The sequence below is a fragment of the Tachypleus tridentatus genome, chromosome 13, assembly GCF_004210375.1.
Source record: "Tachypleus tridentatus isolate NWPU-2018 chromosome 13, ASM421037v1, whole genome shotgun sequence".
In the NCBI taxonomy this organism is placed as follows: Eukaryota; Metazoa; Arthropoda; class Merostomata; order Xiphosura; family Limulidae; genus Tachypleus; species Tachypleus tridentatus.
In genome coordinates this window covers 193259830-193276554 of record NC_134837.1, presented here as the reverse complement: position 1 = coordinate 193276554, position 16725 = coordinate 193259830, and the positions used below count along the sequence as shown (strand labels likewise).

Genomic DNA, 16725 nt, shown 5'->3' with positions numbered 1-16725 from the left:
AACTGTTACTTCCTTTCTGTTGCGTAACCTTTCTCCTGCAACAGGTACGGAATGTTATTATCACATACAACAAACTGATGACAACACGTAAAACTGTTTATATTTTGTTTCTCTAAAACAAAAAATAGTTCCAGTAAGCCTTTTTTCTTGGATTTCTATAGATATCAAATTCTACTGAAATTAATATCTTACAAAAAAAAAATGTAGAAACCAACAAACATCACCGAATTAATGTTTGTCTTCTTTCTTGTTTCGATATAAAGCATGAGGCTACATAAAGGGCTGTCTGTGTTCTGCCCACCAGAAACCCGGTTTCTAGCAGTCTAAGTCCGCCTACATACCACTGTGCTACTGGCGAGCCAGTGTTCATCCTACACGTTATTTCTCCCGTGTGTACATAATTTTAATTTTATAAATTTTAGAAACTAAATAATTCGATATCATTCAGTTTCAGTTTGTTTGTTTCGTGTACGTAAGCACAAAGCTACACAATTGGTTATCTATGCTCTGCTCACCATGGGTATCGAAACCAGGTTTCTAGTGGCTTGAGTACGCAGACATGCTGCTATACCACTGGTGTGGGGTTGTGTGTTGAGATAGGGATCGTTTATGAAGTCTATAACACCTACAAATATGTCAAACACAAATGTCAGTATATAGAAAAATATCATTTTAAAGCTTTTGCTAAACTTGAGGATTGTTTTTAGCATTTTATGTTTCTTTCTTCTTTTTTTAGTGTGTAATGTAATAACTATTCCATGTAGTTATAACACTTATGCATTATCACCCAGTGTGACAGCAGTAATTTGACGGATCTAAATTTTCAGTTTTCCACGGTGATTGGTTTAGTTTGTTTTGAATTTCGCGTAAAGCTACTCGAGGGCCATCTGCGCTAGCCATCCCTAATTTAGCGGTGTAAGTGAAGGCAGCTAATCATCACCACCCATTGGCAACTCTGGGGCTACTCTTTTACCAACGAATAATGGGATTGACCTTCACACATAACACCCCCACGGTCGATAGGGCGAGCATGTTTGGTGTGACGGGCATTTGAATATGCGACCCTCGAATAATAAGTCAAGTGCCTTAATCACTTGGCCATGCCGGGCCTCTCACGGTGAACAAAGCAGATAGCCCAATGTGGCTTTGCCCTAAAACAAACTTATATATGACTGTGCATTGCACAAAAACTGTTCTAATCTCAACATTCGAAAGTACTTGTGGGCTTGCTCGTTTTTTGTTTTGTTGTTGTTAAGATGCACAAGAACCATCTAAGCTGTCAGTCTGTACTTTTAAATTGATAGACTAGAGGGAAAGCAAAATTAAGAGCACCCTTCGCAAATTATTTGGCTCGTCTTGCTCAGTGGAGGAGTAGACTTTGGACGTCTCTCTTCTAACACACCCGCAACCACAAAACCAACAGAAAGTAAACACTGAGCTCTGGTATTCACATTCCCACACGTAGATGATTAGGCACATTTAAAGTGTAATATCATATTAAAATAATAAGTGCACGTAACAGTATGCAATAGGGCTACCTATGTTTAGTGTGCTGATCTGATAATTAGGTCCACATCTAAAGACAGCTCATTATTATTTGTATTTAACTGCTTTTAAATTTCGCGCAAAGCTACACGAGGTCTATCTCCACTAACCGTCCCTAATTTAGCAGTGTAAGACTAGAGGGAAGGCAGCTAGTCATCACCACCCACCGCCAACTCTCGGGCTACTTTTTTATCAACGAATAGTGGGATTGACCATAACATTATAACGCCCTCACGGCTGAAAGTGCGAAAATGTTTGCTGTGACGGGGATTCGAACTCGTGACTCTCCGATTACGAGTCGAGCGCCTTAAACACCTGGCTATGCCGGGCCGTTTGTCTTTGACCACTCTGTTTTTGGTAATCGTTTTGTATGTGTGTATATTGTAGTGTAATTAACAGAGTAGCATTCAATAATTAAGCTACATGGCATCCGGAAATTACGTTAACAAAATTGCTTGTTTAAATTAATACATCTGTCAATATTATTACTGGATATGCTGTGTTATTCAAATAAATCATATTTAAGACCATGAAACTGTAATACTTACAATTTAAAATATGACGAAATAACGTTTGTTGTTCGCGACAGTGTCCTGATTAAAAGTTAATTGTCGAAACGCTAGAAAACGGTTTTAATGTAATAATTCTTGATTTTCCCTTCTGTTTATACTGTTAGAAATAGCTTTAACTCGCAGATCATAGTGAGTTGTGACAGAAGTTACTGGACCGTTCTTGCACTATCATTTTAAATTACATTTTATGAACAGAATCGTATCACGAGGCCCAGGTGGTTAAGACGCTCGACTCGTAATCCGAGGGTCGTGGGTTCAAATTCCCGTCGCACCAAACATGCTCACTCTGTCAGCCGCGGGGACGTTATAATGTACAGTCAATCCCACTATTCGTTGGTAAAAGAGTATCCCAAGAGTTGGTGGTGATGTCTAGCTGCCTTCCCTTTTGTCTTACATTTCTAACTTAGGGATGATTAGCGCAGATATCTCTCGTGTAGCTTTGCACAAAATTCAAGAACAAACAAACAATCTTATCATGTTTTTGTAAACACCCAAAAGGTGGCCTTTTCTACACCTTTGTAGCTCACACTATTGTGGCTAAAAGATAGGGGGAGCTATATTTTCAGTGCCTTTGTATCTAAAATCCATGGGGTGTTGATTTTTGTTCTTCTTTCCATCTTGGCTAAAAGTAAGGGAGTGACAAGAATATGTTATGTTTAAAATTGGTGCTTCAGTGGGCAACAGTGGCAACAGTAAAAACGACTATTTTAGAGGGGTGGATCAACAAAAACCCGCGATAGTTCATCGACACTAATATCTCCAGGTCAAATAAAAACAATAGCTATTTATTTTGTATTAGAACCAGTGCAATCTTCCGCTTTAAGCATGAACAGAACACGAAAAAAAAAACAAACGGAAATACTTGTTTTTATGTAGGAAATTAAAATCACTTTAATAAAATCTTAGAACATTTCATTCAGATAAAAGTCAAACACCCACAAACATATTTTTGGTGCATTTCATGCAAAATAAGTATTCGTATTCTGAGAATCTTTACTGAAAAAGTAAAATAATAATAAAAAAAATCAATCAATGTTCTTGTCAACTCAGAAACGACTTGCTTTCAAGTTGCACTCGGTTACTGGGGCAAAGTGACTAGATCTGACATTATTGTTAGCATTCGTAATGGTGAGTGTTTGTCTGTCGATAATTACAAAGCTGCACAACGTGTTATCTGTGCTATCTGTAAGAAACCCCCAGTGACACTGGAGAGGTAATGATGAATGACCAATCAGAAATGGTTTTACACTAATGATCCGATTCTCGTGCTTGGCTGTAAGATGGCGTTAAATATTGTTAGGTGACTCAAAAAATATGTAATACACTTCACTCCGTAACTTTTTACAGCTGCTATAATCTTGAATTTACTTCCAGAAACTGATACTAGAACCTGCAAGTTGCAGATATGATTTGCTTATAGGAACTGATACTAGAACCTGCAAGTTGCAGACACGACTTGCTTCTAGGAACTGACATTAGAACCTGCAAGTGAAACTGTAGTTTCTTTCTTAGTTACATGATGAGATGAGCTGGTAATTATTTTCCAGTATTGGTTTTAACCGTGCCTAGTCTTTGTGTAATAGACGAATCATCATTTTTTTTATTCTCTTGTTGTATAACTTAAATAGGCCATATAACACATCTTCCGCATGTACAATAAGATTTCAGGTACAGGACGTACGCTGCATAACGTATTGAAGAATTAACACCACGCAGAGACGCATTGTTACCTGCATCGCGTTTGACCTACAATCATACAACATCGTGATTTGCGTACGAGAAATTAGTGAAAATCTAATAGCCCAGTCTCTAGCTAACTGTTACTCTAGGGTAATTACGTTTATCAAACATTGTGTTTTCCTATGTTTCTAACATAGTGTATATTAAAGAAAAACAAGAACAAATTTTAAGATAAGAATACATAACAATAACAAGAAGCTTTTAGTTATGAATATTGCAGAACAACGAATACTTCTAAGTAGGTTTTCCATAACGGATAATCCACACGTACATTAACTTCTAAACTAATCCTGTTCGTGTCACTTGTTTTGGACATCCACCTTCCCAGTTTGGTAAAGACAATTTATATTGAAAAATAACACAATTTTTATATTAATATCTAGCATAACAGTACCGTTGTATATCTTTTATATGACGTACTGTGTTCAATGTAAAATTATATTTATTTCAAGAAACGGCTGTGTTGTGAATTCACATGTTTGTTTTGTGCAACTGCATGTAGATTGTGTGAAACACAACACACATGTTGTGTATCAGGCAACATATTTGTATTTTGCCTTGTTAGTCTTTTTGTGTTGTAGCTGCTCAAACACCAGACTGTGAATCATGTAACAAAACATTTAGTGCTAACCGTGGGGGCGTTATAATGTGAAGGTGAATCCCACTATTCGTTGACAAAGAGTAGCCTAAGAGTTGGTGGTGAGTGGTGATTACTAACTGCTTTCCCTCTAGTCTTACACTACTAAATTAGGGGCGGCTACCACACATAACACTCGTATAGCTTTGCGCGAAATTCGAAAACAAAGAACCATAATTTGTTTATAGGTGGAATCTTAAAGTTTCTGGTTTTTTTTTATTAAAAATAAGATAAAGCAGTATTAAAGGAGAAAAAAAAACTTTAATAAATCGAAATACAATTAAATAATTTTTCTTTGGAATGGATATAAAACTTTATGTTACAATTTATTTTATCCTACTAAATGGTGTTAGCTATAAGTATGTTTTAAGATTCTGTTTTACGACGCATTCACAAAGACACGAGATACAGCACAAGTTTTAAGATAATTTTTTTTAGTTTCGCGAAATTCACGCAAACCTACTTGAGAGGTTTCTGCGCTAATCGTTCCTTATTTAAAAGTAATAAAAAAAAGATGGAAAGTTTTGAGAAACTACAGCAAATACTATGAACTTCGAATATTCTTTTAACGTAAATCTGAAGCAGAAACAATGTAGAGGCCAAGAAATTGATCTAATATTATTTAAGTGAATAGTAAGCTAAAATAATGACAAACACCTTCAGTTTTAATAAATTTTCTTCAGTGAATATTAAGCCAGCAAAAAGAAGAAACTTCGAAATTAAAGTAATTTTTCTTTTTTTTTTTAGTACTAAACACAAACAAAAACAAACACAATGTACTCCATTTATTTGTATGAGAACTACAATGTGTTAACTGTATTACTGAATGAGAACTACAATGTGTTAACTGTATTACTGATATTAATTTACATTTGATTTAGTTGTTTATGATTCATTAACGGTTCCATATGTTCGTTTTTGTGTTTGTTTTAAACATACCTACCCCTTTGTGGGATACTGGTGAATTTATGGACTTGTAATGAAGTAAAAACAAAAGTGGGATTACATTACCCACGGTGGACAGAGTAGATAGTCCATTATGGTTTTGCTACAAAATAAATAAAAATATGAATTATAGTTATCGTGTGGTGTGTTGAGACACCCTTAAAAGCAATGCAACATATGTTTGGTGGTTAAAGATTTGGTTGAAGTTGCTTGTTAAGCACACAGCTGCACAATGGTTGGTAATCTGTGCTCTGTCTACCACAGGTGTCAAAACTAGGTTTTTAGCGTTGTAGGCCTACAGACTTATGGTTGAGCCACTGGTGGTGATGGCGTATTGATTATTACAGAAAATATAGTTTTGCTTCCTTCATCAAAAGTGGACGGAAGATATATTTTCATTCATAGGTTAAATTGAGAGAAATAGTAAAAACAAAATGGCGTAAAATTAGTGAAGTGTTGTATGATCGCAGCTCTTCATTCCTGAAATAAACATGAAGTGCCGAATCCGCCAAGAGTCCAGGACTGTCCTAGATTTGACTTTTATTTAGCACATCCCTATGTATTAGTATAATGCGGGAAGACACTAGTCTCCAAACATGATGAAATTTCAGTTGCCATGGCAATACGACGTCCTGGATTTGAAAGAGTCTGATCTTTAATAGTATTCTGTCTAATAAAATAAATATATCACTACTGATTTAAAAATAGTAATAGTTATATGGAATAACTTTCATTAATGGAATAAATATTGTTTATCTCAGAGAATTAACTGAACTGAATAACAAAGTCTCTTTACTTGGCTTTTTTTCTTTGCCGTGGAAGAAAAGAGGCATGGTTATCAACATTTGACCCCTATTTATCTGTCCTAATTATATATCTTCAAAAGTCAATACTGGGTAATGTATTATTATACATGAAGTCCAAGAGGCAGAGAATGGTCTAATGGTTTGTGTACTGGACTACCAGATCTGCATATTGAGACCGTGGGTAAGTTATACGAACCGGAGCTTTAAAATAGCCGAAAGTTTCAGGTTTTTGGTGAGACTCCAAGTGTTAACATTTTATGCCACTCAGTTTTAGTTTATAGGCTGTTAAGTTGGATCCCATGTATTAACATCGAATACCACTCGGTGTTAGTTTAGAGACTGTTGTGTTGGCCCTCAAGTGTTGACACTTAAAGGCCATTCAGTTTTAGTTTATAGACTGTGAGGTTAACCTCCAAGTGTCAACACTGCATGCTACTTACTTGGAGTTTACAGGCTGTCAGATTGGACCTCAAGTGTTGACAATTAAAGGCCATTCAGTTTTAGTTTATAGACTGTGAGGTTAACCTCCAAGTGTCAACACTGCATGCTACTTACTTGGAGTTTACAGGCTGTCAGATTGGACCTCAAGTGTTGACAATTAAAGGCCATTCAGTTTTAGTTTATTGACTGTTAAGTTAACCTTCAAGTGTTAACACTGCATGCTACTTACTTGGAGTTTACAGGCCGATAGGTTGGACCTTAAGCGTTAACATTATATGTCATAAAGTTTTCGAGTTTCTATCCAAAGTTATAACATCGTATGACTTCCAGTTTTATTGTTCGAGTTGTTATCTCAAATCACTAATTTTATTTAGCATTGCACGCCACCTCGTTTTGAGAAGAAATAACTGGAAACCTATAGTTATAAAGTACTAGCGTATTAAAAAATAAATAAACTGAAAAATGCGATATAAATATATTAATAAACATAAATGTAAAGCAAGGAAAAGATTTCTAAAGACAAAATATAAAAATAAATAAATATACAGAAGAAATAACAGCAGTGATCTCAAGACAGTATGCTCAACTCGACATCGCGTGGTGCTTTATGACCTTCGGTTACCACGTGAAATACGAAATTAAATCTCTTTATAACGTGGTCAGCGTGCTTTTGTACTGTCTCCACATCAGATGTAATCAAGAAAGGCCGATAAACCCACTTTCCGTCCGAATTATCCACGATGTGCCGTCGCTTCAATCCAATAGGAGGGCAGAGAACAAGGCGAAAAACCCCTGAAGGTCATTCACCAAGGTTCTTACGTTAATATGATCTACCAATACAGAACGTTGTCGACTTGAAGCCTGCTTTGTAAAGTGTACCAATTTTAAAACGAGTTACGAAGACCATTGACCCGAACCCTCAAGCGAATGAGTTTGAATCTGTTTCTTTATTTGTCTTTTCTTTGTTCTTTTTGTAGGTAGTTAAAGAGACAAAAACAGAGTTTACTGATTACTTCGTAATTAACAACAATGGGTAATATGTTTTATGAGTATAAGTGGTATACTTATACATTATACAATTTTGCACATCTTTTCTAACACAGGCCTTAAGCCTACTTACGCCTTCAAAGTGTTACAAAGTAAATTTCACAGACAGAAATAATAGATTATAAGATATATTAATTGAATATCTTGAGAAAAACAATTGAATTATAAATTTGGTTCGTGTTTATTTAAAACTGCATTAAATTGAAGGATATTTAGTGGCTTTTTGAACCAATTAATTGTATTGAAAGACTTGAAATAACTACCAAGGTAGGATGCGTTTTACTGCTTCAGTTACTTGTTAACTACAAAACTACCGTTTTTATAGAATATATTAAAACCTGACGTTAACACATCAGAGAACGAAGATCCGTTCTTATTTCAAACGTGCAGAATAACCCGGTTAGACGTCAATATGGAACTTCACACGTTTGTGTTAACAGTTTAAAAACTATAGTCTCAGCCTTGTTCTCCAATTGTGGAGTTTAGAAAATGAGTTATTTTACACACAGTTTAACTCTTAAAGAAACATAAAATAATTACATGTATTTAGAATGCAGAATTATTTATTCAACATCTTACAAGAATGCTGCAAGTATATGCCATAACTCCCTCGGTAGGTAGAGTGACCATAACTCCCTCGGTAGGTAGAGTGACCAGAGGTCTCCGTTTTTGGTAGTTTGTTCCATTGTCTCTACAACTTTTCTCGTGACGCAGAAAAAGTCTCGAGTTTTATTATAAAGACATCAAACTATCTGTCAACTCGATTCGCGAATGTAATAGGCCAACATAACTTGTTCATTGGTGTAACGCGTTTTTCCCTGCTGCCGCAACGCAGATAACCTACTTGCTTCGCGCTAAACAAAACGCTAAACAACCAACCAATACTGCTGCCAAACTCTCTCGAATGTCCTGTCTGTGTTGGTTTCTTTTTGTATTTTGTGTTAATTGATGAGATAGAACGACTCATAGCGAACATGTTTATATTTAACATGTTTTTTACACTTATAAATATTAAGATGATAACTCAATAATATTTGTAGATGAGGTTCGCTGTAGACTAGAGAAGTTCGTCATATAACAATGAGGGATGATGGGTAATTTTATTTTTATTTTTTACGGTAACATGAGACGAACGGTTGATACGAAGGCCTACAGTTTGGTTCGCCTGGTTTGTTTGTTTTTTAATTTCGCGCAGATATGCACGAGGGCTATCGGCGATAGCCGTCGCTAATTTAGTAGCGTAAGACTAGAGGGAAAGCAGCTAGTCATCACCACCAACCGCCAGCTCTTGGGCTACTCTTTTACCATCGAATAGTTGGATTGACCGTCACATTATAACGGCCACACGGCGAGCATGTTTGGTGCGACGGGGATTCGAACCCGCGACACTTATATTGCGTGTCGAACTATTGAACCCACCTGACCATGCTGGGCCGTCTGGGTGGGACGAAAAACCCAAACTTGCGCAGATCTGTTATTAGTTGTACTGTAGTAAACTTGTAACATTTGATGTCTATTACAAAAAATAATACTTGAAATTATTTCAGAAACAATGCCAATGTTAATATATTTCGAAATAGCGCATGATAGTTCAATAAATGTAATATAAATACAAGTTAAATAATATTTTCGAAATTATACACAAAGGTTAGGCTGTCCCGGTTTTTCAGGTTGGAAATCTGATCATCCTATCGGTGGGTCAGCAGTAAGTTTGTCCGGGGACAGAGCGCAAATAGTCCATTGTGCAGTTTTGTACCGAAAAACAGACAACTACAACGACAAAACATACTGACATACGACCGTGCTACAAAGGAAAATTCTTTCCTCTATGTGAGGTTCATTATCGAGGTTAAGGACGCTGCCTTGGGCGAACTTTTATCTAATTCATCCAAACTGGATGTTGTACCACTTTTATCGGTTGAAGTAGTTTTAGCCTAAAAGGAATGGGGGGAGGTACAAATTAATAATTATTTGTGTTAAATAAAAACATTAATGTCCTTGAAGTGACACCTTAGAGCTGAACGTAACTAAATATTTTCTACGTGTTCTGGCAAACAAAGAAAATGAATAATTATATTAAAAACTTTGATTTTTTTTTTACATCTATAATCTTTTTTTTACGCCCTAATTGGACTAAAATCGGGAGCGTGTTTGGTGGGAGGGGGATTAGAACCAGCAACCCTCAGACTGGAAGTCTGAGTATTTTTCGATTTAAAATACATCTGAAGTTAAAATAAGTTTTTTTAAAGAAAAAACTAATAAATTGTATTTTAATTTGTAAAAATCATATGCAACATTTATTATAAGAAAGAAGAATTGACACAACTTTATTCAGAATTGGACGATTTAGTCATTTTTTTCTTTTCAAATAACATTAAAGTTAACTATAGAACATTTTGTTAATGTTCTATTTAAAAGGTTTAATGGTTATAAAAACCTTTGAAATACTATTAAAAAGTTTAATGGTTACAAAAGTGTGTGGAATACCATTAAAACTCTTGAAACATAATTCAAACAACGATTAATGTCTTAGTTTGGTTTGGTTTGTCTTGAATTTCGCGCAAAGCTACACGAGGGCTACCTGCGCTAGCCGTCAATAATTTAGGAGTGTAATTCTAGAGGGAAGGCAGCAAGTCATAACCACTCACCGCCAAATTTTCAGCTACTCTTTTACCAAGGAATAATGGGATTGACCGTAACGTTGAAAGGGCGAGCATATGCGGTAACGGGAATTCAAACTCCCGACTTTAGGATTTAAGTCGAACGCCTTAACCGCCAGATCATCCCAGGCCTAATGTGTTAGTGAAATGATCTTACGAATTAACAGCTACTAAAACATCTGAAATATTATTAAAACTCTGATGAAATAAATAACTCGAACAACGATTAAGTGAAGTGATTTTACGAAATAACAGTTACAAAAGCGTCTGAAATATCACTAAAACTCTTATGAAATAAAGTAAAAACGATTAATGTCCGAGTGAAGTAGTTTTAAAAACTAAGATTTAGTTGTTGATGTTCTTAGCTCACCACAGATATCGAAACCTGTATTTCCTGTTCGTAAAAATACAGCTACGACGCTGATACTAGTTTGAAAAAATACCAGCCGCCTTCGTTTGCAATATGGTTGCTTTATTTATAGTTAGGGTTAATTTTAAAGGTAAATAAATATTTTTTTAATACTTAATTGCTTTTGTAGTAAAAAACATCAACAAAAAATACCAACAAATAAATGTCATTTGTAACAGAAATTACTATCTCTCCCAAGGTGAATATAAGAAAATGATTATAATTTATAAATTCTTTGAGACCCTAATCTGTAAAAATAAGTTTTTGAGTCGCTTGTATATAGAAAAAAATAACCCGAAATAACTGATGTCACTTAATAATAGATAAAAATATATCTATACTGTTATGACTTATAATTTATAACTGTTTATATTAAATAAACACAAATAACATACATGTTCATATAAATTACACTGGGGAACACTCATTTTGTTGCATTAAAAAAAGACCTTTCTATAGTCAATTTGAGTGTGTTGATTTCAAATCTGAAGTCGGTTTTTGTCTGCAAGCTACAGATTTTATGCAATTTGACATTTTTATTTATTTTTTAATGTTTCGTTATTATAGGAAATTATATACACAATTTGTTTGTGTATTTTATTCAGGTAGGAATTTGCGTTTGTAACTTTTGGGTTTGTACACTTCACCTGGACAATCTCGTTTAATGCTCCAGCAGCAGTCAGCCATCATACTTTTGTCCCAGCGCCCTTGGTAGCGTTCTTCTATGACCTTTAGGTCTTGGTGGAATCGTTCTCCTTGTTCGTCACTCACAGCCCCCAGGTTGTCAGGGAACTTATCAAGGTGGCTGTTCAAAAAATGGACGTGAAAATGCTTATACATGGTTTACGCAAGTTCACATTTGTACAATTTCATTAACCTCAAATTGCATACAAACTAGAGCTTGTAGAGAAAAACTAATTTCAGGTTTGAAATCAGCGCCTAAAACTCCTTCAGAATCAGTTAAAATATCCAATGCAACTCAAAGTTACTGAAAAAGTGTTCCCCAGTGTTATCAATCATCAACGTTTGTAATCAAACCGAACAGTTGGGTACTCAAAGTTGCTGCCAGTTAAAACGCAAACTTCCTACTGTGTGATACCGAATACACTCGAAACATGAAAGAGAGGACTGTAAACACTCATTGGCTGCGATACACCTAAATTACAACCAATAAGATGAAATGTTTTATGTCCATGAAGCGAAAGGGAAGGGGTCCATTACAGTACATGGAATTGTTACATGACTATTAATTTCCACGTGGACGAACATTCCAATGGTTCTGTCGCAATTTTTTTTTAAAGTTCGTTTACGGGTCTGGTAAGACGTTATGTTAACTTGTTGATAATTATTGTTTAGGACTTCTAACGTGGTTAAATTAATATACAAGATTATAAACGATATACAGTGCTGGCCAAAATCTTAAGGCCAATGAACATAAAGAAAAAATATGCATTTTGCTTTGTTAGACTCAATCACTTATTTGAGTAGAGCTTCGAAAGATGATAACAAGAAAGGTAAATAAAAAAAAAAAACTTTTTAGCATTTAATACGGAAAATGTCAACACTATGAAATTAGCCTAAATACTAGCTGGTCAAAAGTTTAAGACCATACCAAAGAGAAGTTCTAAACAGGGTAGGAAATGCTCAACAAGAGGTCTCAGTAGTGAGTTGCACGGCCGTCATTGCGAATAATTTCAAACATTCGCTTTGGCATGAGCGATATAAGCGTTTGCAGAAGGCTGGCTGGAATGTTATTCCAAGTGGTGAAGATGGCTTCACAAAGATCATGCACTGTTTGGAATTAATGTCAATTTCTATAGACTTTCTTTGCCATCCACCCCAAACATTTTCAGTGGGGTTCAGTTCGGGCGAACACGCTGGATGATCCAAAAGAATCACGTCATTCGCCATGAAAAAGTCTTTTGTCATGCGGGCGTTGTGGATTGCAGCATTGTCCTGCTGAAAGATCCAGTCATTTCCACACAAGCAAGGGCCTTCAGTCAATAAGGATGTTCTCTCCAACATGACAGTGTAGCCAGTCTCTGTATAATGCCCCTGTATAACCTGAAGCTCCATTGTTCTATGGAAGGAGACAACATTCCAGATCATGATGGAACCTCCTCCACTGTGTCGTGTAGAAATTGTCTCCGAGCTGTTTCGTGGTGTGGAAGGAGGTGTGGCCTTTGAAGACGTTTACGGTTTGTAAAGCCTTTCTCTCGTAGATGCCATCTTATTGTTCTTGAGCTGCATTCTGCGTCCGTAAGGGACTTAATCTGGTTCAACATTCGGCTGGTGTTTTGCCGGACAACCCGTCGAATCCTCCTGCTCAACGCTGGTGAAATTTTCTTGAGCCGACCGCTTGAAATTCTCGTTCCGTATCCGTCAGAGTCTTTTAAGACATTTGCAACAGCAGTTTTACTACGCCCAATCTCACTAGCGATGGCATGTTGAGAGAGACCTTGCTTTTGCAGCTCAACAATTCTGCCACGGTAAAACTTTGTCAATCTTTTAGCCTTTTCAATGTTTCTACCCAATATAACACAGGAGATGTCAATGGGAGATGTTCACAACGCTAATGCTTGAACACAAGTGACTAAATTTCTTTACTGTTTATCGATTAACGCTTCGTTTTAGTACGGTCTTAAACTTTTGATCAGTTAGTATTTAGTCTAATTTCATAGTGTTTACATTTCCCTATTAAATGCTAAAAAAAAATTATTTTTATTTTCCTTTTTCTTATTTTCATCTTTCGAAGCTCTACTCAAATAAGTGGTTGAGTCTAACAACCTGGGCCCGGCGTGGCCAGGTGGGTTAAGGCGCCCGACCCGTAATCTGAGGGTCGCGGGTTCGAATTTCCATCACACCAAACATGCTCGTCCTTTCAGCTGTGAGAGCGTTATAATGTGACGGTCAATCCACTATTCGTTGGTAAAAGAGTGGCCCAAGATTTGGCGTTGGGCGGTGATGACTAGCTGCCTTCCCTCTAGTTTTGCACTGCTAAATTAGCGCAGATAGCCCTCGAGTAGCTTTGCGCGAAATTGAAAACAAACAAACTGCAGTGGAATAATCTAAGTTGTAATGCTACGTGCTTCTAGTTGCTGCTAGGTTATTGTAAGTTGAATACCTATTACAACTCTATAGTGTATATCACAAAACGTAATATAAACATGTTAATGATTTTCATAATTTTGTTTCAGTGCAAACATTTGTTTCAATTTCAACCCTTTTTGTAACAATATGAATTAACATGTCGTGCTTGTACAAGTTTAATTTCGCTGTGATAATTAAACGTTCCAGGTTATCACGTAAAATAAATTTAATAATATATATTTTTTCCTCTTTGTAGATCGCTGATAACTAATGCCAGTTCATTTGGTTACAGTCTCTTCTTTGAACTAATTTTCACTGGGAAGTAACATATTAATACATCTACTTTTATCACTTTAAATTTCAGGGTTGCCTAAGACAAATCTAAGAAGGTCGAAACATTGTTCTCTGCATTATGAGAAAACTGACTGGACCGTATTTGTCATTAAAAGAGCTACTAGTTTAAAACTAAACTTTTTTTTTTATTGAACGAACACTGAAACATTCATGTATAAATGAACTAGCCGAAATAGGACTAGGCGTTGCAGAGTGATTAGCGTTCCTGCAAACAACGTCCTTTGCATTTAGGGGCCTCGAACTTGCTGTAAGAGTGAGGTCTGAGGCCAAATCTCAATGTTCGACAAAATAATTTGTTTGTTTGTTTTTTTTTGAATTTCGCACAAAGCTACTCGAGGGCTATCTGCGCTAGCTGTCGCTAATTTAGCAGTGTAAGACTAGAGGGAAGGCAGCTAGTCATCACCACCCACCGCCAACTCTTGGGCTACTCTTTTACCAACGAATAGTGGGATTGACCGTAACATTATAACGCCCCCATGGCTGAAAGGGCGAGCATGTTTGGCGCGACGGCGATGCGAACCCGCGACCCTTGGATTACGAGTCGCACCCCTGTTGTTGACAAGCTGCCTTTCCCTTTGCCTATTAGTTCAAAATTAGGGACAACTGTTTGCAGATAATCCTTGTGTAACTTGATCTAAAATTCTGAAACAAAGTAACTAATAATTCTATCAGCGAAATATTTCATTTATTCTCCTTAAAATTAATGATTTTCTACATTTATTTTACTGACTAATGGAATGGAGATTTTTAAACATGTGTTCCACTGACCATATTTGTCTATTGTTTCAGTCAGAGGTTCTTGGAATACTTAAAACATAAATATTATTCTTTAAATTATTTCCGTGATTTATTTTCGCCGAGGTTGATTTTTCTTCCCTTTTATGGCACAGATTTTGTGATTGTAACTGTGCAAATTATGATCAACAGACTGTAAAAACAGTTAACTTTTACCATGAGAACTGGAACTAGAGCACATATGAAAATATTGGAGCTGAAAACGTTTAATAAGAACCGTAAAATTATCAGTGTAGTGTACATTATTTGTATAAGCCTCATTTTAGTTTTCATGTTTCTTCAAAAAACAACTTCAATCTACCGGGAAGAAGACTTGGTGTTTTATTATTTTTTCCACATACACACCTTCAGTATCAGCTTTTTTGTACCTCTAGACTTTTTGATCAGGCACAGAGGACATTGGCCAGGATGTCTATTTTAGAACTAGTTTTATTTTTTAGGCTTAAGGTATTGAAGTCTATCGTTCATGGTACAAACCAAAGTTAATCTAAATAAATATAGATACTTCTCAATGCCTGTTATTATTACCAGTCCGTTGATTTTCTTTCATTCAGTTTTTATTATTATTATCCTATATTGTAAGAAATAAATAGTACTAAAATGTTTTTTTGCCCGTTATTTTACCCGGAACTAAGCGTTGCGATTTAAAGGGACTGTAAATAATTTTCAGAGACGTGCTCAAGTTTTAAATATCCAAATAATCTCGAATAACGTAGAAATTTCTCCATATATGTTAGTTATTTGAAATTAATGGGGTTTAATACACATTTAATGTTTTACATTTCTGATGCAAAGTAGCTACTTTTCCAATCGCGTTTCGTAAAAAAAAAAAAAAAGCCTCAATATTTTTATTTTCATATTTTTTGTGGGTGTTTTTATTCAAACCGTGAGGATATTCATTTTAGGTTTTGTGTTGCTTACAGATTCATACACGAATGTCAGTTGCTGAACTAGGTCGTATTTTCCAAGTGGAGACACATGACCAAGGTAAAAAGAAAAATATAAGTGATTTACGATTACCAAGTGCATAATCTTTATATAAGTTTATTGAATTTGTTTATGTAAGGCATTGATTTATCACTTTGTTCAAAGATTAGTGACAAATCTCACGCTTTTTGTTTGCATCCAAACAGTTCCTGATTATGAAGTTGTTCACGTGCGTTCCATCAGCAAAAGGGAAGCCAATGATTATGAAAGTAAGCACGTTTTCTTAAAAGCGCTGGGAAGAAACCTGCAGTTGAAGTTGAATAAAAATAACCATTTCGATGAAAAACTGAGAGCTCTGAAATTCATGGAAGCGAAGCAAACAAAAGATGGTTTGGTATACCGTGAAGTGGAACAGGAGGTAAGCTCTGTTGCTAAGCCTAATTGGATTTTTCTTTCAGATCGATTTAATCAAAAAACGTAGGTTGCAGTGTTGTTCGTTCATGAATATTGTGTAGAACTGTTAAAGGACTGTCTGATTATCTGACTTCAGCATTTTAAATCCTAATCCTAAGAAGTTAAACATCATAACACACAGTGAATTGCCCAATATGTGTAATTAATATCGTTTTAAAGTAACCTAATTTAACATTTTGCTTCTTTTCAGAGTATTTCAGATAATTTAAATATGTCATCAGCCATCAAATAAGTTCAGTCTTGTGTAAAATGTTTTCATGTTTGCACCAAATCCTCGGCTAAT

The 16725-nt window shown here is 35.7% G+C and overlaps 1 protein-coding gene across 5 annotated transcripts in view; it reads left to right on the top strand.

The window, feature by feature from the left end:
- LOC143236936 (A disintegrin and metalloproteinase with thrombospondin motifs like) overlaps positions 1–16725 on the top strand; it is a 121369-nt gene that overhangs the window by 65648 nt on the left and 38996 nt on the right. For all 5 annotated transcript variants that reach the window (XM_076475643.1, XM_076475644.1, XM_076475642.1 and 2 more), the window contains 2 exons: positions 15965–16028; positions 16175–16386. In XM_076475643.1, the coding sequence (XP_076331758.1) occupies positions 15965–16028; positions 16175–16386 (276 nt within the window). The remainder of the gene's footprint in view (positions 1–15964; positions 16029–16174; positions 16387–16725) is intronic.